At 36.3% G+C, this 25,261-nt stretch overlaps 2 protein-coding genes across 2 annotated transcripts; both read left to right on the top strand.

Annotated features, from left to right (window-relative positions):
- The first annotated feature begins 2,401 nt into the window (after positions 1-2,401).
- LOC140813119 (phosphatidylinositol/phosphatidylcholine transfer protein SFH3-like) lies at positions 2,402-7,510 on the top strand. Its single transcript, XM_073171553.1, has 14 exons — positions 2,402-2,666; positions 3,113-3,241; positions 3,635-3,896; positions 4,095-4,194; positions 4,322-4,588; positions 4,913-4,990; positions 5,114-5,215; positions 5,313-5,362; positions 5,482-5,581; positions 5,690-5,785; positions 5,871-5,969; positions 6,369-6,483; positions 6,573-6,970; positions 7,164-7,510. The coding sequence occupies exons 2-14, from the start codon at positions 3,196-3,198 to the stop codon at positions 7,248-7,250; spliced, it is 1,800 nt and encodes a 599-aa protein (XP_073027654.1). The 5' UTR covers positions 2,402-2,666; positions 3,113-3,195; the 3' UTR covers positions 7,251-7,510.
- A 1,395-nt stretch (positions 7,511-8,905) lies between these two features.
- LOC140811112 (bZIP transcription factor 44-like) lies at positions 8,906-9,370 on the top strand. The gene has a single exon (XM_073168987.1). The coding sequence runs from the start codon at positions 8,906-8,908 to the stop codon at positions 9,368-9,370; it is 465 nt and encodes a 154-aa protein (XP_073025088.1).
- The last annotated feature ends 15,891 nt before the right edge of the window (positions 9,371-25,261 follow it).

The raw sequence follows: 25,261 nt of genomic DNA, 5'->3' as shown, positions 1-25,261 counted from the left end.
GAAGTTTCGGATTTGGGGATTCCCTCGAACTCGAAAAAACGGAGATTGGGACGGGTAGGGGGTAGGGATGGAATTCGGAGACGGGAATGGAGATGGCAAACCCGCTCAAGTTCCGTTTCATTAACAGCTGTATCTCTATGTACGCATTTCGTGCTTGTACACTATTTTATTTTTTGAAACTTTTCTTTGCCGGTTAATCAAATTTGTTGTGTAAAACAATATTTTATTTCATTTTTATTTAACCGAGCCAAAATATCAATAAAATTTAATTTGACCAATATCACTGAGTGCCAAACAAAAGTAGTTTGAAAAAACAAAAATGATATCTCTCAGCTTTAATATAGTAAAGAAATCAAGATAATTTGGACTTTTTGAAACATTTTTCATTAAACAAATTTACAAACTTGTGTTGTAACCTATAATTGAAGTCTAGCTCATTAATTTTGTATTAAACGAGCTCAAACTCTAATTTGATTTAAAATACTTTTATTTTTTAGCTGATCCAGAAAACTAAATTAAACTAACGCATAAATATATATATATAAATTTGAGCATATTGAAATCTAATTTATTTTTAAGGATCAAAAGACAAGAAATAAAGTATGTAATAATAGAAGATTTCAGGAATTGAAGAAGGTATGTATATATATATATATCCAAATCCATATTCCATATATTTCTAAATGAGCCAACCTTCTTATTTTGTAACTCATCTTCTTAATTATTTTAATTCAATTTATTTTTCAGATGTTAGTTATTCGGGAGAGTGGAGTAGCACTAATTATTTGTTACATTGACCTTGTAAATCATGAAATGAATACTTAAATATGGTTATTCAAACATATTAAATAAGTAAACAACGAGAGTATAAATATAATTAACATTAAAATTTTCAATGAGTTGTTTTTTTTAATAAAGCACATGTGAAATATCGAAAATATAAATTTGTTTCTTTGTAAAAATAAAATAGACATCTTAGATCTTAATATTTTATAAAAATTGCACGAACACTTTGCACCAGTTGCAAATCCGACAAGTTCGAGTATTTTGATGATATATCATATATCATTGATCAAAATGATAAGTGGGAAAAATGGTTAAAAAGAAAACTAACTTTCCTACAAGTCATATTTTAGGTCAACTAGACTAGTTCGAACATTATTTATATTAACCGGACGTTGTTGGTTGTTATTTTTTTTGTCATCTAGCTTGATCTTGCAACGTCCAGTTAGCATACCTAATATTTGAACTAGTTTAGTCTGGCTGAAATATGACTTGTAGAAAATTAAGTTTTTTTCCTTAATTATTCTGTCTGCTAGTCATTTTGATAATTTCTAACCTGTACAAGGGCGTCTGTGCAATTTTTATAAAAGATTAATGTCTAATATATCTATTTAATTTTCGCATATGTTAGGTGAAAAAATAAAGAGTAGAACTCATGTGAGACCGTCTCACGGATACTAATCTGTGAGACGGGTCAACCCTACCCATATTCATAATAAAAAGTAATACTCTTAGCATAAAAAGTAATACTTTTTCATGGATGACCCAAATAAGAGATCCGTCTCACAAATATGACCCGTGAGACCGTCTCACACAAGTTTTTGCCAAAAATAAAACTCATTTTTCGATACATCGCATGTAAGGAGAAGTCTACTTTCGAATGTCCTTGGAATTTATAATTTTTAAAATGATTTAAAAAGATATTTAAGACATCCTCAAAGAATTATAAAACACGAAAATGGGTTTTTTTTATATGAAAGTCGGATTTAAAAATATTAAGAAGTTGTACACTATATAATAACATATCAATAAAAAAAAGTCAGATATGATGCGTCTATAATAAATTCTACCTTTTCAAATAACACATTTTTAATTCGATTTGTACACGCACAAGATATAATTTCTCAAATATTATGTTTTTATTATATGAATTAATTTTTAAATTTGTTATAAAGTCAATCTAAATAATAACAAATTGATATTAAATTCTAATAAATCAATAATCTCCAACAGATAATAAATAATATAATTGAAACAATTTTTGATAAGTAGTTAAATAATGTCATTAGTTTGAAAAAAAAAAAAACCGTAATTTTGACGGTTTAAATTATTATGTTTATTGAAAGTGTCTATGCACACAACGTCGTTACGTCGGAAAAAAAAATATAAAATTGTAAAAAAAATAAAAAATCAAAGATTGCTTAGTATGGATAGAAATTTGTGAACATCATGACAAAAATACAAAATTTATAAAGCGAAATTGCAATTTTACTTTAATTATCACAACATGCAATAGATTATGAGAAACCAACTGACAGCGACGTTGGTTAAATGGGGAGCACTTGGAATTTGAAGGGAGTGGCTTGCATTACGCGCATAGATCCTCTCTGCATCTCAGGCACACACAATCTGTGTGTAAATTAATGGGAAGGAGACATGGTCAAAGTTAATTTCAAGAAATATGTAGATTTGTTCGAAACACATGAGATGTAATTATCCCATAATTCTAGAATATGTTCAATGGTGCAAATGCTGTTTTGAAGAAAGAATGGGAGTGAATGAATAATGGGCAGCCATTGATTTTCTTGAGGAATTTTTGGTGTTGGTTAATTTAAAACTCTGCCCCTCCATTCTTTCTCAAACCCCGGCATTTTTGTTCACTGGTAATAAAGAAAAAAAAAGCTATCTTTTTCCTCTGTGTATTTCTCTCGCTCAATTTTCTTACTCGCTCTTTAATCCAAGAAATTGTCAAAGTTCTGCTCTGTTTCGCGTAAATATTTCATATTCTTGTTATTTCTTTTGAATTGTTTATTGATTTTAAGGAGTTGGGAATGCTGTATATTTTTTTTATGCTCTTTTAATTTACTTGAGTTATATTATATGTGTTTTCATCTTACTTGATGTAAAATGTGATATATGCATGTTTCATGGGATCAAAATTCAAAATGAGTCCAGGAATTTTGATGTTTTCTTTTTGATGAAATTCGGCAACAACTTTACATGAAATTGTTGGAAAACCATTATGAGCGATCTTTCTACATTAATAGCCTTTTTTGTGTGTGTTTCCGGTTCCACAGCTAATTTATCTGACCCCCAATTCTTGCAAAAGGTGTAGGCAACCTGCAAGTTTGAAGCTTTCAAGATCATTGTATATAGTTTCGTTCGAAGTCATCAAACTTGCGAACTGTAATCATGAGTGACACAATGTCTGGATCTCTTGAATGCCCCCTCAGGCCGAGTAAGTCTTTTTGTGATATGCAGCTTAGTTTTCGTTTTCTCTTCAATCTCGTGTTGAAACGTAGACATGTTTTATCTTCACTCTTGAATTGTAGTCTTGTATACCGTTTCTAGAAATCTAAATTGGTTTGAATCGTATTAACCTTGATCACTGAATCTCAAGAAAACGCCAGAATATTTATCTGGATGATGAAGATTACCATAATCATTTGAAAAATATGGCCTAGAATGGTTCTTGGAATCCTGCAGAGAGGGGGGCAGACCCAAAAGGGGTGGTCAATGGAAAGAAAAACTAGATTTTGTGTTTTTTTTTTAAAGAAAATCAAGTTTTGCACCCCTCAACGGATCCATCCCTGGATACAGAACTTTCACTGGTGGGAAAAATCTTTGGCAGGTCTCGAGAAAATTGATTTCGAAAACACAGAGGACGAGAGGAAAACAAGGCTTGGATCTCTCAAGAAGAAGGCAATCAATGCCTCAAACAAATTCAGGAATTCTTTGACTAAGAGGGGCAGGCGTAACAGCAGAGTTATGTCTGTCGTGTTCGAAGATGAACGAGATGCAGAGGAAGTGGCAGCTGTTGATGCCTTGCGTCAGGTGCTTATCCTCGAAGAATTGCTCCCTTCAAAACACGACGACTATCAAATGCTGTTGAGGTAATTTGTGTAGGAGCAGGCACCTATCTCAATATCAAAAGCTATGTATGTGGTGGTTACTGGTGCAAGTCGAATCTTTTTTTGTCATTTGTTTACCTAAGTTTCACTTTTCGGAGGCACCTGCTTATTAATCACATTAATTTTGTCGTTAAAGTTATGTTTCATTTTTTTTTATATTATATATTTGGGATGATGTAGGTTTTTGAAGGCCAGGAAATTTGATATTGAAAAGACTAAGCAAATGTGGTCTGATATGCTTCAATGGAGGAAGGAGTTTGGTGCTGACAATATCATGGAGGTATTATATGATCTTACTATCATGCAGAAACTTTTTATCTTTACCTTCAGAATAAATAAATCCTTGGCAAAATTAGCTTAAAATATTATGGAAATTTGTATCTAATATCCTTCAAATCTTATGCAAGGATTTCGATTTCAAGGAAAGAAGTGAGGTCCTGAAATACTATCCACAAGGGCATCATGGTGTCGACAAGGAAGGCAGACCAGTTTACATCGAAAGACTCGGTCAAGTTGATGCTACAAAGCTCATGCAAGTCACCACAATAGACCGTTATCTCAAATACCATGTTCAAGAATTCGAGAGGACATTCATTGACAAGTTTCCAGCTTGCTCAATCGCAGCTAAAAAGCATATCGACCAGAGCACCACCATTTTGGATGTCCAAGGAGTGGTACGTAGACAAGGCCGTCTTTTGATTATTGCATGTTTCAGGGCGGAATGAAGAGAACTTTGTGGTCGAAATTTGGATACTCAATGGCAAAATCTTTTTTCATAGTTAGGATATCAAAGTCGCCTTTATGTAATAATACCCTGTCTCACATTGGATTCTGGGTGAGAAGTAAACGACTTTTAATAGCATACAATGAACACTTGTGGTAGTTTAATCAATTATCTTCTTTAATGGAGGATAGATGCGAAACAGTTGCTAGTAGATCCCATAATATAAAGGTTCGTTTGTGACGCCGTAGTTTGACAGAAGTAAGTTTTTGTACAGGGACTTAAAAACTTCAACAAGGCCGCTAGAGAACTCATCCAGTGCCTGCAGAAGATTGATGGTGATAACTACCCCGAGGTACTTAGTTTTTTTTTCTTTTTTCGTTTCTAGAAATCCAAATTGTAGTTCTTTTCGTTTTTAACTTAAAGGTATATCTGATTCTAATTTGTTCTGTTTTTTGTGATTTTTTTAAAAATTTAGACCCTATGCCGCATGTACATTATCAATGCGGGATCTGGATTTAGGCTTTTGTGGAACACTGTGAAGTCATTCCTTGACCCAAAGACTACTTCCAAGATTCATGTAAGCTAATAAGCTGCATTCAGGTCTTCAAAGTTCATCGCGTATTCTTTTTCTCAAATTTCACCACTTTTGAGCCTCTATGCTCCTTTTTTCCCAGGTTTTAGGCAATAAATACCAAAGCAAGCTACTTGAAGTCATTGATGCCAGGTAAAATTACTGTAAAAATTCAAATACTTGGACTTTTACTGAGAAACTAGCCAACGAGCAGATGGAATTCATAACTATATATTTATGATACAGTATCTTTTTGTTTGATCTTGTATCAGTGAGTTACCCGAATTCTTGGGTGGTACATGCACTTGTGCTGACAAGGGTGGATGTATGCTATCTGACAAAGGTCCCTGGAACGACTCTGATATCATGAAGGTATTTTGTATTTGTTTACATAGTATCAAGCTCTTCAATCCAGATTTATTTCTAGCATTTGTTTCATATTAAGAAATACTTGAAACTGGTGATTATTTTGATCACGAGATGGTCCGAAATGGTGAACACAAATGCTCAAACAAAATCGTCATTCCAGCTGTGGAAGAGAAAACTATATCTGAGGACGAGAATGCTACTTCCAAGGTACTTGTGAGCTTTCTACTTGTAGCCTGCGTTCGGTTTGTAATGGCTGGTACATATGAAATGAACAACCCATAATGAAACACAGAATGTGAAGAAAAACAACTTTGTTAGCTCAACGGTGGAGTCTCCAAGAGGTACCAAGGACTACGCTGCACATACGCAACTCTCCCCTGTTCATGAAGAAGTAAGTTGGGACAACCTTCTGAGTATGTTAGCATTACATTCACATCAAACATGATGCTATACACTTGGGTCGTTGATCAACATGAGATCACATGGAGCCCACATGGGTCCAGTAGAGAATCTGAGCTTTTGATGATCTAAAATAACCATTTTGTGGTTAATAGTGACGGAGGCGATATTTCTGGTAGGTCTCACTTGATATAATGATGATCAACATATCTGGTGTATGTGCGAGTGTTGTGTTAAGAAAGTTAGAACTACACCTATATCATTACATTGATGGATGTTGCTTCAAAGAACTAATGTCAATACAAGTGCTTCTCAAACTCATGTAGTTTCTTGCATTTACACATAAAAATGTATATCTAAAAGCTATATTACTGAGAAAATAATCCTTCAGGTAATCAGAAGCTACCCTCGTTCATTTGCAAGTGAATACGTGCCTATGGTTGACAAAACTGTCACTACAACTTGGGTTAAAGGAGCAACAAATAACAACTTTGTTGTTGCTAAAGGTACATAATCATCATTCTGTCATGCTCGCAAATTGAGATAGTTTAAAAACTAACTCACTGATTTTCCGACCACATATCCTGAATTTCAGCCACAGATTATTTCCCGGTGCATGATGATTGCAAGCCATCCGACAAACTCAGCGACCATATCTTCACTGGAGTGATGACTTTAGTTATGGGCGTTGTTACTATGGTTCGTATGACACGAAACATGCCTAAGAAGCTCACAGATGCAACCCTCTATTCGAGTTCCATGTATGGTGTTGATGTGATGGTTAAAGGTCACGCAAACGCCTATGAATTACCTGGAGCTGCCATTTCCAGTGCCGATTACTTCACCATGATGAAACGCATGAATGAACTCGAGGATAAGGTGATTGTTCTCAGCAAAAAGCCTGTAGTTATGCCACCAGAGAAGGAGGAGATGCTGAACAATGCATTGAATCGCGTTGATGCATTAGAGCAAGAGCTTTCTGCAGCAAAGAAGGTATCACCAGTTCTGTTATTATCTCCAATTTAGGCTGCTATATGCTACACTATCCACCCCTTGCTCACTAGTGCATCAAAGCACTTGATCTATGTTGCACATTCGGTAAAGAGCATTTACATGCATCATATCGCTTCCTTCACGCATATTTTGGATGAGTTCGTCTGTATGCTTTACCATCCAATTTTTGCAGGCTCTCGAGGACGCACTCTCTCGGCAAGAAGAGCTGCTTGCCTACATCGACAAAAAGAAGAAGAAGAAGAAGTTCTTTGCTTTCTAAGTGCAGAAAACTAATGAAAATGTAACATGGTAGCGTTTTAGTCTTCTATAGACGGCCTTTTAGCTTCGAAAAATCGCCTAAAACATTTGCGTGCACTGTGTTTTTTTTTTAAAACTAAAATCGGAGCGTTTGTAAATTATAAAGAAGTATGCTATTTGTGCTAGTTTCTGAGTGATACTGTTTTATAGTATTTGTTTGCCTCCAATATTGATAGATCAAGCATCTATCTTCTTGGGATCGCTCAATTGTTTGTACTTCAACAATTTGCAGAATGTTTGTTTATTTTCCTGTTAATGTTTCGAGCAAAAATTTTGGGACAAAGAATTTTGTGAGATAAAATAAGATTTTAATCAAGTTTTTCTATGAACTAATGATCTTCGCTGTATAGAGTAAATTCTGTATGATATTATTTAGTAAATATTTCATCTAATAATTTTATAGTTTACGTTCATTTTTTTTTATTTTTAATAAACTTTTTCCTAATATACCCATATTTAATGTGATAATTGTTTTACTTTTCATTTCCCAATAATATCATTAGACAAGTGTGTATTAGGAAATTCATACATATAATTTTTTTTTTCCAATAACATCTTAATTTGTGTGAAAAATAAATTAACTATATAAATATAATTGAGACGGAAGTAGGAAATGTTTTTAAAATATGTTCGTGTATATATATCATAATAATGTTATTTTTGTTACCTTTTCTATATTGTAAATCAAATAGTGTTCACAAATCAATGAATCGCTCTGCAAAAGTAATGACAAAAAATGATGTGAGACGGTTTTATGTGTCGTATTTTTTGAGACAGATCTTTTCTTTGGGTTATCAATGAAAAAATCTTACTTTTTGTGCTAAGAGTATTACTTTTTATTATGAATATCGGTAAAGTTGACTCGTCTCACAGATAAAAATTCGTAAAACTATATCACAAAAAACCTCCTCAAAAGTTAAAGTTAAATTCCAATCTATTAAATTATTTATTACTTTTAGTTTTAATAATTAATTAATAGTTCTTTTTCCAAATGAGATGAGTACGGACAATGGAGTACCTGATTTTTGCTCTATAAAATGACAGCAAAACCACCTTCCCAAACCCCTCCTTATTTCTTCTTCAACCTTCGGTGCCCTAATTTTCTTCTGCTGTTATTATAGATATATATTTTTTTTTTAAAAAAAATGGATTCAATTTCAATCCCGATCTGTTCCATTTCTCCAAACTCTGCAGAAATCTTTCTTGATTTCATAATTTAATTCGGCGACCTTTGAATCTGAGAATCGATTTAATATTGGGTTTTGGGATTTGATTTCAACTCAATCTTAATGTTCCAATCATCTGCACTAATTTTTCATCTTTATGTCTGCGATTCTGACTGAACTCTTCCTCTCGGAGGGTTTTATGATAAATTCATCGTACAGGCGCAGGGCCCATCAAGTTCAATCCTTTTCCGTCGTTTTTCTCTACTGGTTTTACTGCATTTCATGATTTTCGTTTTCTGAATTACATAATTATTATATAAATATATACATATATATATTATTAGCGGTATAAAATAATCGAATCAAGAACAAATATAGCTAAACTATTATCATCTGGGTCCTTCTGAATCGAACATTTTCAACAAATTTGAGCTTTGATTTTCCTACTTTAATGGACTCGTCGAGTACTGGGATCTCTTCAATTTCTTCTGGGTTTCAGAATTCAGGCTCCGAGGAAAGTCTGCAGCTGCTACTGTTGGACCAACGGAGAAGAAAGCGTATGATCTCGAACCGCGACTCGGCTCGGAGGAGCCGGCTCCGGAAACAGAAGCGCCTCGACGACTTGATTGCTCAAGTAGCTGAGCTCAGGAAGGAGAACCGTCAGATTCTCACCCGCCTCAATGTTACCACGCAGCATTACCTGAATGTTGAAGCCGAGAATGCTGTTATCAAAGCTCAAGCCGCCGAACTGAGCCACCGGCTCCAGTCTCTGAACGAGATCGCCAGCTTCGTGAGCGGCTGCGGAGGCTTCTACGCCGCGGCCGAGGAGGAGCTGGCCTGTGTGATGGCTGAATCGGCTTGGGATTACTTTGGTATTAATATGAGCCAGCCGATTATTATGGAACCTGGATTCTGATCTCCAATATGATTATGTCTAGTGGAGACAGATTAGTTAATGTAGGAGATATATTAATTATTATAATTATGGTTATTATGGTCTTAAGGTTCTTGTGATTTGTCTTTATAAGATCAAGTCTCAAAATATGTAATAGACAGTTTATCATATGAAAAAAAAAAAATTAATTTAATCTTGGCTAATTATTATTTCTCTGATATCGAATCACGATTATAGAGATCGTGTTTGGATGGACGGATTTGAAGTAAAAAATCAAAATAAATACGATCAGTTTGTCCGATAAATTTTGAACTGAATTATATTTCACATAATAAAATATGATTTGTAACTGCAATTCGATTACTTATGTGGTTTTATGATGAATTTTAAATTTTATATATATATAATTTAGAGGGACGAAGAAAATTTTTATATAATTTTTTGAAAAAAAAAAGTAAATTACTTTCCAGCAATTTTATTTATATTTGTAGGAACTGACGTGAGGAGATCTTCACAAAGTACGATAATACACGTGAATAGTCCGATAATAATTAATTATTACTAAAACTAACTAACTATGATACATAATTATGTATATAGATCTCTCTTTTCTAATTGGATGTTTAAGTAGGTGGGATAGATGAATGTTTGATTAATGTGATCGGTAATTTGATTTCACTTATCAATATCTTTTCAGACGAGTTTTTTCATACATTACTTGTTTAGTGTGGTTTACTACTTTACTTAACTAACGTATTTTGCAGACTATTGTGTCAATCCAAATGTTTACTCAATGTAGACAGAAGAATAACGAATGCTAATTTTCATGTCATAAAAAATTCTAATTTTCTGCTAGAATTTGATGTGATTTTGTGACATCAATTGACTTTTACAAAAATATATATATTAGTACATTCAAATATTCACATATTATCTTCTACAAAATAATAATCATTTTCTTAAAATTCAAATATTCACACATAATTTATAAAAATTACAAATTTAATATAGTTATTGTCATCTAACAATAATTAAAATATAACAAAATAATCATAAATCCTATTAAAAAAACAATACAAGGACACTAATATAAATTATGTTAAAAAACTATTATTGCCCTGAAGTTGGTAATGACAAAATCAAAACAATATCTAACTTTTTGAGGAAAACAGCCGCTATTTATATTGTGTAACAGCAACAATTTAATCGATTGGATTTGAACCGCTTGCAACATAATATTTCCAACCGGCTGCTCCAAGACAGACTGCAACCGCTTCACTAAATAGTATATCTTCTTTGAGACAGTCTCACAAATCTTTATCAGTCAAATGGATCAACCATGCTCATATAATTATAATCAATTCGTAGCAACAAAAGCAAATAAAGATACTACTTGTGATATCAATTGATGGGAAAAAAAAACGAAGAAGCCAATATGATACTTCGACAAGCACGAAAAAAGTTGGCAAACATGTAAAAAGAGTTTAGAATATCGTTAATTAGGGCCTTGTTGAATATACACAAGCTGGCTCGAGTTGTCGGAAATAACTATTTATTTAATAAATAGTGATAGATTGGTAAAATAATATTAAATATAGGAGTGTGTCTCATGTGAGATCGTCTCACGGATCTTAATCTGTGAGACGGGTCAACCCTACACATATTTACAATAAAAAGTAATACTTTTAGTATAAAAATTAATACTTTTTCATGGAAGACCCAAATAAGAGATCCGTATCACGAATACGACCCGTGAGACCATCTCACACAAGTTTTGGCCTAAATATAGATATCGAATTATATATTTAAGATGCACATAGTGTGATATATCATATTAATCATATCAATTTCTAAAATCGAAGAAAAAAATTAATTTAAAATAACAAGGTACTACACCAACTTTCGGAAAATCTATAGAAATTTGAGAAGAAAATACTAGAATGATAAAAAACACAAGTGGTTAAACAAGAAAGTTATCATCATTAAGGAACCTTTGATGGGGAAAACTCATAAACCGAAGAATCTATCATGCTAAATCATTAAGAATTTGACTGAAAAATTTAAGCAGAAGCATACCTGAAGCCATAATCCTGAATTCTTTAGAATATGTTTTGGAATATGTTTTGATCTTCCAGATCTACGCGCTCTTTCTTTGATAGAATCCTTAGTTTCTCTTCAGAACTATTTTCTTAATGAGGGAGAGAATAGTGAAAGTGATAACGCGAGATCTGGGGACCATGACCCATATTTATAGATAATATTTATCAATATCTTCTGATATTTCTACTTTAGCCTATCATAAAAACTAAAATTACACTTACGTCTCTACATATTAATGGCCCACAACCTATTAGATACATTAAAGCCCAATAACCCGAAACCTCAATCGATCACTTTATTTTGGGCTTAACTTAATAGATAACTCACAACACATAATTATTCACATATAAGCCCATAAAAATAAAACTGATCGAACAACCCCATCATTTGTTGACGATGTAACACAAAAGAAGGGATAAAAAATGGACAATGACATACAAAATGTAGCCGATTTTCAGTAGAAAGAAACGAGTTATGCTCGTGTAAAGTGCAAGTTGATGTCCTAAGATCAAAATAGGTTATGCAACGTCAAAATTAGTTAATAATTTATAATGTAATATTAATTTCGAATTGAAATGGATCTACTCTTCCTCATATACCAGGAATATGTCAAAAGGAAAAAGATACATACCCCCCCTTCTTTTTTTAAAAAAAAAAAAGAAAAGAAAAAAGAAATGAGTGTTTTATGCGTAGCCTCGTGGACAAGGAGAGCAAGTTGATGTCCTAAGAGAAAAATGGGTTATGCAGCTCTTTTAGATTCCAACAACAATGGCAACCATGTTTCAAGTAAAAAAAGAGAACAAAAACGTGAAAAGATAGGAACAAAATCACTCCCCATTTGTCCTTTGTATCTTATTTTCCCTTTAGCTAAGAAAGCAACCACTTTAAAGAAGACAAATCATGTCAAGTTGTGTCACAATCTAATGTCCTAAAACAAAAGTTCATCTTGTGCTACCTTCTTTCTGTAAACCTTTCTTATCAGTTACCATGTAAGGTAGTCTCAGTCACCATACATACATACATATATATTGTGTTAATACAAGTTTTTAATTTCAAAATATATCAAGAAGCCGTTCATGATCACGAATAAAATCATATTTGTTTGCTTGGCTCGGATATAAATAGCCGTTACCAGCAATTATCGAATGGAAACTGGTAGCGAATTAATAATGATAAGATTGAAACTTGAACCTAACTCAATGACAAAAGCTACCTCAAGAAGGACGATTGTCTAAATCCACATATGCAACTCCATGAGATTTTATCCAACCGATGTTGGACAACTGACAACCTTTCAATCCCAAAATGAACATTTGAAGCATGAAATTAACAGAAATAACCCAATTATGGGCGAACCTGAGCTCTGATACCATGTTAAGATTGGAGTGGAACTTGGACCAAACTTAACCCTAAAAGGTAGCTCAAGTGGAGAGGATTGTCCAAGTCTAGCTATATATACAACTCCCAGATATTTTATCCAATCGAGTGAGAATTAACATATCATATAAACTTGGAGCATGAACTTAGAGACGAATCATGTATCCAATAATCAAATTAATAATAAAAGTTGCAAGAGAAAAGATGGCGAGAGGAGGATCCAATACGAAAGCAATTGCACAACGAAAATAGAAACCACAATAGCAATTGGGAAAAAAAGCTTAGTTGTTCAAAAGAGGGGGAATATGAAAGTGGATGAATCAGTCAATTAATAAAGTAATTAAATCTCTTCGTTATCATTTTTTTCCCCTTTTATTTTTTAAATTTTAAAAAATAGTTTGCGGAAATTTCTTGTGGTACATTTTGATCATGCATCGAACGACAAATCTGGCGCAGCATTATAGCTACTCTATTTATGTATTTGAATTAATGTTTTTTTATAAATTAAATTTTAACGATTATTTTTTATTACTTTACAAAAATATAAAAATTGGATTACCTATTTATTTAAATAGTAATAATATATATATATATATATATATATATATATATATTATATTATTAAAATGGTGCAATGTGTTAGAGATGGACTGTTTGACGAGATGATGAAATATAGACAAACATTATATTATTAAAGAAATTGATTTAAAATGATATTGATATTTTGTTGCGTCACGAAAATTTTGTTTCAGATTTGTACGTAGCTTTATGCTTTCATTACCATTATTTGATGCAAATAAATCTAAATTTATATTCTTCTCTTGATAGATTAACCATTTTGACTGAGATATGGTAATTACTCTGTATATAGATAAATCATAAAAACTTTTGTCAAGATCATGATCTTACATATCAATCTTTTTAGAGGGATCTTCTGTTTGAATAATACGTGATAACATATTATTTTTTATGTCAAAAAAATTACTTTTATTGTAAATATGAACATAATAGATATAAGTCCAATAAAAACAAGAAAAAGAAGGATTTGATCAAACTTCAACAAAATAAAACCGGAAAATAAAATATCATATCACATTCCTTGGTCGAAATATATTATAATCTTTGTCAAACAGCCCCAAGAGGAATTAAGTCTACCACCTCAATATATTAATTGTCTCATACTTTTATATATCTATACATACATACATACATACATACATACATACATATATATACATACTTTTATATATCTATACATACATACATACATATAATATATATACATACATACATATATATAGTATATATATATATATATATATATATATATATATATATATATATATTTGTAGGGTGGACGTCGGTCGGTTTGGTCCGATTTTGTTCTATAACAGTTCGGTTTTTCGGTTTTGAATATATATGGTCCAAAACCAAACCATTTTATTGCGGTTCGGTCTGGTTTTTTTGTAATTCGGTTCGGTTTATATGGTCAGTTATATACGATTTTATAATATTTTGTGAAGAAATAAAATTATAATTCACTTGATGCTTGATGGATGCAACACAAAAAGAAACAATGATAGTAGATGAGTAGAACATATACGATTACAATGCACTTATGACTTAAAATCTAAGCTTCAATAACAATTTGAAATATAATTTCAAACCGTAGCTCTTCAATAAAAGGAATCAAAGGATACACATTCATTAAATTCTAATTTTCAACTCCAAAATGTACATAGATTTTGCATCTCAAATCTCAATACATTTAATAATATGAGCTTCAATAACAATTTGAAATTCCAATTGTCAATATTGGACTTGTCACATGACTAAGTTCCATTTATTAGCCCATTATACAAAAAGTCTATATTTAAATATAATATGACCGGTTCGGTTATTTCGGTTTTTTGGGGATCAAAACCGTTAACCGAACCGAAAAAACGAATTTTTTTAATTTTAAAACTGTAATCGGCCGAAAAATTGATAAAACCGAACTATTTAAATCGAATTTTTCGGTTCGATCGGTTTTAACCAAACTATTCTCACCCCTATATATTTGTATATGTATATATGCTATTGGGTCGTGACACACACAATGTACTTGTGATCCATAGGAAAATAGACAATTGAGTAGTTTTTTTCTTTATTTTTAAAATGAAAGCGAAGAGGAATGTGAAATATTGAGCTAGATGTGGTTTAAGGTATTTTAAAAATGATGATTTTTTTTACTAATATAACAAAATTTAGTTACTCTACGGGTTTAACTTTAAATATAATGTATATAAATAGATAAGATAATAGTGTGTGTGTATATATATATATATATGTATGTATGTATATTGTTGTTGTTATATAGAGTTAGAGCGTTAATTAATGTTAGAGTAAGTATCTTGTGAGACGGTCTCATGAATCTTTATCTGTGAAATGGGTCAACCCTACCAATATTCACAATAAGAAGTAATACTCTTAGCATAAAAAGTAATATTTTTTCATATATGACTCAAATAAGATATCCGTCTCAACAAAATACGATCCGTGAGACCGGGTCCAATTCTATCCTACTCCGGGAGATTTACTCCCTTTACTTTTTTTTCTTACACATGTCTTTTTTTTAATTATTATTATTAAATTTCACACTATTTTAACCAAAAATCAACCAAACTAATTTCGTTTCATGTATATAACATGTGTTATAATATTATTATTATTATTATTCTCACATTTTAAAACTTAATATTTATATTTAAAAATTACGTGAATTTTTTATTTGATAGTAAAATTTTTATGTTTGAGGTTTGAGATTTTTATTTCTATTATTTTTATTTTTGTGTTAGAATCATATAAATTGTAAAAAATCAATATTTTAAAATTTAATTATTATAAGAAATTCTATGTTCTACCCATTTATAAATGCTAATAAAATTATTATAGCTATTTTTAAATGCTAGACATATATATTATTTAGTGACAGGGAGTAAATCTCCCGGAGTAGGATAGAATTGGCCGTGAGACCGTCTCACACAAATTTTTACCATATAAGAACGAGAAATATGTGAGATATATAAATTTACATAAATTAACTCATTCGAAATTATACTGAATTGCCAAATAATAAATATTAATGAGTGAATAGAATACCATCAGATTCATGGATTGCGTAAAGGGGGAATATATTGGCTTTTCTTTTTTCATGATGACATTATCTTAATCATTAAAAGAAAAAGTAAGCTTATGCATAAATAATTAACGACATTACGTACATAATAACATGTGGACGACCTTGCCTTTCAATTTCATGCGCACATGAATGTTGCAACTGTTGTCATCTTTCAATGTTTTGTTCAATGTGAATAATAATTATAATAATGTTAGGATCGATGAAATGTTTAGAATAAGAAGTTGGATAAAAGTTTCAAATTTCAAGTTCTTTTATTTTTGAAAAATGTGTTTCTTAAATGTTTTGCAAAGTCAGAAGTTGGTCTCGTTCTTGAAAAGCACAACAAACTATTTTGGTAAGTGCGGAAATGGTCCACAACACTTTAACGAAACTAAATGCAGTAGATGACAGTAAGGCACAAAACTTGTTTCAATAAGTTCGAAGAATAAAATACTTCTACGTCTCTCCTTCTTCTGTTTTCAGAAGATATCATTAGAAGATTTTGATTGATATAGTACAAATTCAATTCAGTAGGTCTTACACTTCTCTACTGAAAATTCTAGTATCACAACGCAATATTTTAGAAGATTTAGATATTTGAAAGACTCTTTTTACATATTATAAATACTTAACACTCTACGGTAGATGAGACAATAAATAAGTGTGAATAAATATAACAGGAAATAATTTTTTGGATTTGATGTCTTTAACGAGCGGTGGTTTTCTAAAACTTTAAAAAGTTTAAGTCTTTCTAACGATTGTATACAATAAATTCAGAATTCGAGAGTTGGAGAACTATTAGTGACTCCTCAAGAGACCTTTATATAATATAATACTAGAACGAAGTCTACTGGAGAACTATTAGTGAATCCTCAAGAGACCTTTATAAAATACTAGAACGGAGTCTACTATTTTTGGTTACAAATTGTTGTAATCTAGTTTTGCTTAAAGTCTGACATTGACTATCTACCGGAGTTTCTTTTTACTAAGTATTTTGGTTTTCTCTTAAGCAACATCACAATAAAGACGACCTTAACAAATAATAATAAATTTCAAGAATTACGTTAATTGAAAAAAAAAACTTAGTTACGGATAGATGCATCTCGAACATTTATAAAGACAACATTGTGAGATTTAGGCAATTATTATTTATTCTACCTAAAGGGAATTGATACCCCCGGATTGAGGATGGGCTCAGCCCGCTCTTGATAGCCAATCACGATAGAAGCCCAGCATTCAAAAGCACGGGAGGTCATCCTTGACGACCTCCCAAAAGAAATCCGAGCCGACCTCCAAGATTGTGGTATCGATGTGATTGGAGACATCTCGGCCGAGCTCCTGAGCCGAGCTCCCAGGAGGTCCAGCCTTCAGGTGGGTTCATACCTACGAGAGCTCTTACTCAGACATTAAGCATGTGGCCCACGGAGATCAAAGCCCAGGAAGATAAGGCCCGTTAGGAGTCTAACCAAATCTGGCACGAGATCTAACCAAATCTGGCGCAAGATCTAACCAAATCTTCTGAAGATTCTGAGGATCTAAACCTACCAAACTAAGGACTCTATTGTTCCCATATAAATACTAGGTTTCGTTCATTACTCATTCATTCATATATTCACATTCTCTCAGCACACAGGTTACTCTCTCAATTTTCTATTCTCTGACTTGAGCGTCGGAGGGGCTACGTCCCGACCTCCTAGCCAGCTTTCCAAGGTTTGATCCGAGCTCTCCAAACGAAGATCTGACCTCCCAGTTAGCATCATCGATTTTAGCATTATCAATTGGCGCCGTCTGTGGGAACATACTGAGAAGACGTAGACATGTGGGGAGGAACAAGTAGAAGAACAGGCCCTGCAGGAGGTCGAGGCCCTGGAGGTGTTAACCGAGGTCCTGAAGTAGGTCAAGGAGGCCCTCGAGGGGGTTAAGGGAGAGGAGTGGCTGATCTTAGCCTAGACCAATTGGCCCAGCTGATTAACAGATCTGTGGATGAGGTCCTCCGTCGAAATCGGATCCCATCACCACCACCGCAACAACCTCCTAATTCTCCTCCTCCCCCCTCCTGAACATCTAGAAGCCATATGGGAAGAAGTCAGGAGGCTTGGCAGGCAGATGGGAGGCCGACCTCATATGCTGGATAGGGAAAGCCCGCTCTCTCCAGAAATACTGAATGAGGACCTCCCCTGTTAACTTCCGTCAGCCAACCATAAGGATTATGATGGAAGTACTGACCCTGAAGAACACCTGGGGAGGTTTAGTAATTCTGCTCTGCTCCACCGATACTCAGATGGGGTCAAATGCCGGGTCTTCCTTACCACCTTGGTCGGACCATCTCAGAGGTGGTTCGATCTGCTGCCACCACATTCCATTACCAGCTTCTGGGAATTTAGCACCTTTTTTATAAATCAGTATGCCACAAGCAAGAGATACTTGAAAACCTCCCTGGGTTTGTTCTCAGCTTGAAACAAGGAGATGCGGATTCTCTGAGAGACTTCATCAAGCGGTTCAATAGTGCAGCCTTGGAGGTCTCTGCTGCAGCGACAGAAACCTTGGTAAACTCTTTCACGCAGGGGCTAAGAGGGGGGAAATTTTTCAATTCCTTGGTGAAACCCCCCCCCCCCCCCCCAAAGTTATGATGAGCTCCTTAGCCGAGCTGAGAAATATGTGAACCTTGAGGATGCACAAAGGCAGAGGCGAGTGAATATCAGACCCGATGATAAGGATAAGGGAAAGGAGAAAGTGGAGCCGAGCAGGAAGAGGCCTGCAGAAAGGACAGAGGAAAGGGGCCGAGGTCCTGGACCCTTCCCTTATGCCCCATTGGCCATGAGCTTGGAAAGAGTCATGGCAATTTGTTAAGAAAGAAGAAAGTTAGAGCACCCGAAACAAGCCGAAAAAGGGCCGCGTCTACCTCCCTTAGATAAGTTCTGTGAGTTCCATCAAGAATACGGGCACCTTACGAAACACTGCCAGAGATTGGGTGAAGAGGTCCTAAGGATCATGCAGAGAGACCCTCACATGAAGAACATCTTAGCCCGATCGGAAGGAAGGTACCAAGATGATAGAAGAGGTCGAGGACCTTCCGGGGCGAAATCAGAGACCACCACCTAGAGAGAACCGACCCAACCAAGGGGCCGGGATGACCCACCGCGACAGCAAGGGCCTGAAGTCCAGCAGATTGCTAATGACCCAAACAGAGGTATAATCCATACGATAACGGGCGGCGCCACCGACGGGAATTCAGGCAGAGCTCGCAAAGCTCATGGTCAAAGATTAGAGATGGGGTTGGACCTCGCTCCCAAAGCTGACCCTCTTATTAGCTTCGGGCCGAATGATTTAAAAGGTATTGTGGCACCTCATAACGACGTCTTATTATTCACTCTTACTGTCGCCAACTATGACGTCACAAGAATCTTTGTTGACACCGGAAGCTCAGTTAATATTCTTTTCAAAAGAACCCTTGATCAAATGAAGGTGGAAGGCTTCGAGTTTGATCCTATCTCTATGCCTTTATTTGGCTTTACAGGACATGTAGTCCAGACCATTGGAAAAATCATGCTCCCCTTGTCTTTAGGGGCGGGACCACACCGCATCACCAAAATGACATAGTTTACTGTAGAGGATGCCCATTCTTCTTACGATGGTATACTTGGCTGACTAGCCCTGGCTGACTTCCGAGCTGTGAGCTCCACTTACCATCAAAAGCTGAAATATCCTGCGGGGAATGAAGTGGGAGTCGTAGGGGGAGATCAAAAGTCCTCACGACGTTGTTATGTAGATGAGGTAAAGGTGGAAGTAAAGAGGTCTCGAACCGAGGTGGGGATGATTGTGACCCAACCAAAAGTGATCTCCAAAAAAAGAGGTTCAGCTCGCGTCAGAAGAAGAGCCGGAAACAATAGAAATAGGGGTCCAACAAATTTTCAGAGGGCGGCTGATCTTGATCCCAAAACTAAGCATGATCTATTAATATGTCTAAAGGCTAACCTTGATGTATTCGCCTGGTACTCAGAAGAGCTCCGAGGTGTTAACCCAACGGTCATGGAACACCGCCTCAATATACTTCCCGAAGCCCGACCAATCAAACAGAAGAAAATGCACTTTGGTCCCGATAAAGACAAGGTAATAAAGGAGCAGGTGGACGACCTCCTTAGGGCAGGGCACATAAGGGAGGTCTTTTTCCCAACATGGCTATCAAATGTTGTCATGGTCCCTAAGAGCTCTGGAAAATGGAGAATGTGTGTCGACTTCAGAGATCTTAACAAAGCTTGCCCAAAATATTGTTACCCCTTGCCAATGATAGATCAACTGGTTGACTCCACGGCATGTCATCAGTACCTATGTTTAATGGATGCTTATTAGGGATACCATCAGATCCCCCTAGCAGAGGAAGACCAAGACAAAGTGAGCTTCATCACCTGCGAGAGGATATTCTGTTATGTGGTAATGCCCTTCGGGTTAAAAAATGCTGGAGCCACCTACCAAAGGCTCATTGACAAAGTTTTCTCAGCTTAGGTCGGAAGAAATGTGGAGGTCTATGTGGATGACATTCTGATAAGGTCCAAAAGTTCAGCCGACCTCATAGAGGACCTCCATGAAACCTTTGCCACTCTAAGATCCTATCGGCTAAAGCTGAATCCCCCAAAAGTGCACCTTCGGGGTCAAAAGTGGAAAGTTCCTTAAATATATGGTAACGGAAAGAGGAATTGAGGCCAATCCTGAGAAAGTGAAAGCTATTCAATCTATGTCACCTCCTGGGAATCTCCAGCAAGTCCAGAAGCTGGCCGGGAGAATTGTCTCTTTATCACGATTCATTTCAAGAGCAGCGCATCGATGTCTGCCTTTCTTCCGAGTTCTCAGAAAAGCTAAGAAGTTTGAGTGGGATGAAGAATGCGTGAAGGCATTCGATGATCTGAAGAAGTATTTGGCTGAGCTTCCCGTACTGGCCAAGCCGGCCCCGAGAGAACCGTTATATGTCTATCTCTCGGCCACTGAAATGGCTGTCAGCTCAATCTTGATCAAACAGAAAGGCACCGAACAAAGTCCCGTATATTACATCTCTCATGCACTCAAAGGAGCCGAGCTCAGATATACTGTGGTAGAAAAGCTTGCTCTAGTCTTGGTCACGACAGCTCGAAGACTAAAGCCATACTTCCTATCTCATCCCATTATGGTCCTCACTAACAGCCCTCTCGGGGAGATAATGACTCACACTGATATATCGGGGAGATTGGTAAAATGGACCACTGAACTAGGAGGATACGCCATTCAATATGGACCTAGGACTGCAATAAAAGCACAAGCCTTGGCCGATTTTCTTGCTGAGACCTTGCATGTCGAGATAGAAGATCTTTGGAAGGTATATGTTAATGGCTCGGCCACCAATGAAGGCAAGTGGAGTTGGAGTATTATTGATCTCTCCGAAAGGAGATGAGCTAAAGTTAGCTGTAAGGCTAGACTTTAGGGCATCCAACAATGAGGCAGATTACGAGGCAGTCTTAGCAGGTCTAAAGGCAGCCCGACAGGTCGGAGCAGCCCGAGTTCACATCTTCTCTGATTCCCAGTTGGTGGCCCATCAAATGAATGGATCTTATGATATCAAGAATGAAAGATTGATAGAGTACGTAAAGGCAATAGAGGCGGCCAAAGAACTCTTTACGGAACTTGTTTTCAAGCAAATCCCTAGGGAAGAATATGGGGAAGCGGACTCCCTTGCGAAAATGGCAAGCTCACTTCACAGCTGGAAGACGAGAGATGTGGTAGTACAAGTGGAACTAAGTCCTTCTTTGGACTCCCTATCTCCTGAACCCGAAGACAATGTCTGGCGCGCCGAATTGTTGGGATATATGAAATACGGGGAGCTGCCAAGAGATCCAAAAAAGACATATAGGATGAAACGGAGGAGCCTTTGGTTTATACTTGTCGATGGAATTCTCCACAAGAAATCAATCTCTCAACCTCTGCTGAAGTGTTTAGGCCCCAAACAATCCAACTATGGGCTGAGGGAGATTCATGAAGGCTTTTGCAGAAATCACTTGGGATCTTATTTCTTGGCACGAAAGGCACTCCTGGCCAGTTATTTCTGGCCAACTATGCTAAAAGACGCCCTAGCCGTCGTCAGCTCATACCATAGTTGCCAACGTCATGCTAAGCTCCAACGTCAACCAGATGCACTAATGAAGAGTATTGTAGCGTCTTGCCCGTTTGACCAATGGAGAATCGATATTGTGGGACCTTTTCCCATAGCCCCAGCTCAGAAGAAATTCTTGCTTGTCGCCATTGATTATTTTTCAAAATGGGTGGAGACTGAGGCATTGGCTAAGATCACTGAAAGTGAGGTCCTCAAATTCCTCTGGAAGAACATTTTCTGCAGGTTTGGGCTCCCGAAAAAGTTGATATCTGACAATGGAAGACAGTTTCAGGGAAACCGGATCCAAGCCTTGTGTAAAGAGATGAAAATTCAGCAACACTTCACTTCCGTGGCTTATCCTCAGTGAAATGGCTAAGTGAAGGTCACCAACAGGTCCTTAGTGCAAAGCCTTAAAACCCGACTGGGGAATGCTAAAGGAAAATGGGTGGAGGAACTCTCGAGTGTGCTCTGGTCATTTCGGACTACGCCAAAGATTGGCACCGGGGAGACACCTTTTAGCTTAGTTTATGGGAATGAGGCAGTGCTACCGGCAGAGATCGACGAAGAAACCTCCCAAGTGATATTCTATGATGAGCAAAACAATGAGAGGCACGCAGCGGACCTAGATTTTGTGGAAGAAAATTGAGAAGGTGTGGCCATAAGTATGGAAGCTTAAAAGAGACGCATAGCCCAAACCTACAACAAGAGGGTCATTCAGAGGAGCTTCCAGGTTGGAGATCTGGTTTGGAAGAAGATTCAAGAGGTGGAGGTCGGAAAGTTAGATCCAAGATGGGAAGGACCATTCAAGGTGGTAGAGAAGCTCAGCTCCGGTGCCTATTACTTAGAAGACCTGGCGGGGAAGAAATTGAAGACGCATTGGAATGCTTTTCACCTCCGCAAATATTATGCTTAGATATTGTTAGAGCTTTAGTTTCTTTTATTATGCCAAGTTACTTTTGTTGAAAGGACATCGTGTTTTCATACTTTATTCAGACCTATTAATAAAATTATATATTTTTGTTAAAGATTATTGCAGATAAGAGTTTTCACCCTCAGCCAGTTCAGGAGTCCAGAGCTCACCTCATCTTGGTTACGCCAAGTTTAATAGGGTTTTCACCCTCAGCCAGTTCAGGAGCCCAGAGCTCACCTCATCTTGGTTACGCCAAGTCTGAAGGGTTTTCACCCTCAGTCAGTTCAAGAGCCCAGAGCTCACCTCATCTTGGTTACGCCAAGTCTGAAAGGGTTTTCACCCTCAGTCAGTTAAGGAGCCCAGAGCTCACCTCATCTTGGTTACGCCAAGTTTGATAGGATTATCACCCTCAGTCAGTTAAGGAGCTCAGAGCTTACCTCATCTTGGTTACACCAAGTTTGCTAGGGTCTTCACCCTCAGCCAGTTAAGGAGCCCAGAGCTCACCACGTCTTGGTTACGCCAAGTTTGATAGGGTTTTCACCCTCAGTCAGTTCACGAGCCCAGAGCTCACCTCATCGTGGTTACGCCAAGTTTGATAGGGTTTTCACCCTCAGTCAGTTCAGGAGCTCTGATCTCACCTCATCTTGGTTACACCAATTTCGAAAGGGTTTTCACCCTCAGTCAGTTCAGGAGCCCAGAGCTCACCTCATCCTGGATACGCTAAGTTTACGAGGTTTTCACCGGCACTCAGTTCGGGAGCTATGATGACAGCATAAGACATTTTACCCCGATCACGCTAAACAGGTATTAGTTCTCGCCTCAGCTCGGCAGGAAATCCGTTGTTCAAAGTTGCATAATTTTCCCAAGTATTGGGCCGAGCTCCCATGGCCGAGCCGACCTCTCTCGGCGTGATCTTATTTCCTTAAAATTTTACTATTGGGCCGAGCTCCAATGGTCGAGCTGACCTCTCTCGGCGTGATCTTATCTTCTTAAAATTTTACTAAATATTGGGTCGAGCCTAGGGGTGTAAACGAACCGAACACGTTCACGAACTTTTCGCGCCGATTCGAATAATATTTGGTTCGAATTCGAAATTATCGAATTCGAGCCGAACTCGAACATGTTCGAATATTTTTCGAATCGAATTCGAGCTAAAATTATATTGTTCGATTGTTCGCGAACTGTTCGCGAACTTTAGCATTATATTTAAAAAATAAATAAAATATTATTAAATATATATATATATATATATATATATAATATTATTACGTATATATATATTATAAATATATAATATATATAATATTATTTGAGTTCGAATTCGATTAGAACTCGAGTTTCAGTTCGAATCAAGTTCGAATCGAAAATAATAAAAGTTCGAGTTTCGAATCGAGCTTCGAATATGTTTATTCGAATTCGAGCTCGAACTCGAATACTGAAAATTTCATAAAATTCGATTCGATTCGATTCGTTTACAGGCCTAGTCGAGCCCCCATGGCCGAGCCGACCTCTCTCGGCATGATCTTATCTTCTTAAAATTTTACTAAGTATTGGGCCGAGCCCCCATGGCCGCCGACCTCTCTCGGCGTGATCTTATCTTCTTAAATTTTACTAAGTATTGGGGCGAGCTCCCATGGCCGATCCGACCTCTCTCGACGTGATCTTATCTTCTTAAAATTTTACTAAGTATTGGGCCGAGCTCCCATTGTCGAGCCGACCTATTTCAGCGTGACTTCATTGGTTTGTTATTTTATTAAGTACTTGGCCGAGCTCCGAGAGCCCCGCCAACCTCTCTCAGCGCGACCTCTTTGGTTTATTATTTTATTAAGTGTTTGGCCGAATCTCCAAGAGCTTAGCTGATCTCTCTCCAAGTGACCTTATTGATTTATTGTTTTATTAAGTGTTTGGCCGAGCTTCTGGAGCCTAGCTTACCTCTCTCAGATTGATCTCACCAAGTTGAAATTTTATCAAGTGTTCGTTATGATTGATGACCTCTACAGGACGAAGTGGAGAAATAAAATTTTCATTTAAAAAGTTCAGTATAAGCAAAAGAAAGGAAAGTAAACGGACGAGCTGGGGTGGGGAGATAAGCTATTTAATCTGCTTAGGCTTCCGGGGGGAAGTTATCCACCACCTTCTGGGAATCAAGAAAATCGGCCGAGGACCCCTCCGGATGGTAGCCAGCTTCCTTGAACTGAGTCACTACACCTTCGAATCCCACGTATAAGAACCTCAGGGCCTTCTCCG

The sequence above is a fragment of the Primulina eburnea genome, chromosome 14, assembly GCF_022965805.1.
Source record: "Primulina eburnea isolate SZY01 chromosome 14, ASM2296580v1, whole genome shotgun sequence".
NCBI lineage: Eukaryota > Viridiplantae > Streptophyta > Magnoliopsida > Lamiales > Gesneriaceae > Primulina > Primulina eburnea.
The sequence above is the reverse complement of the archived record's forward strand: the minus strand, read 5'-3'. Positions and strand labels throughout refer to the sequence as shown.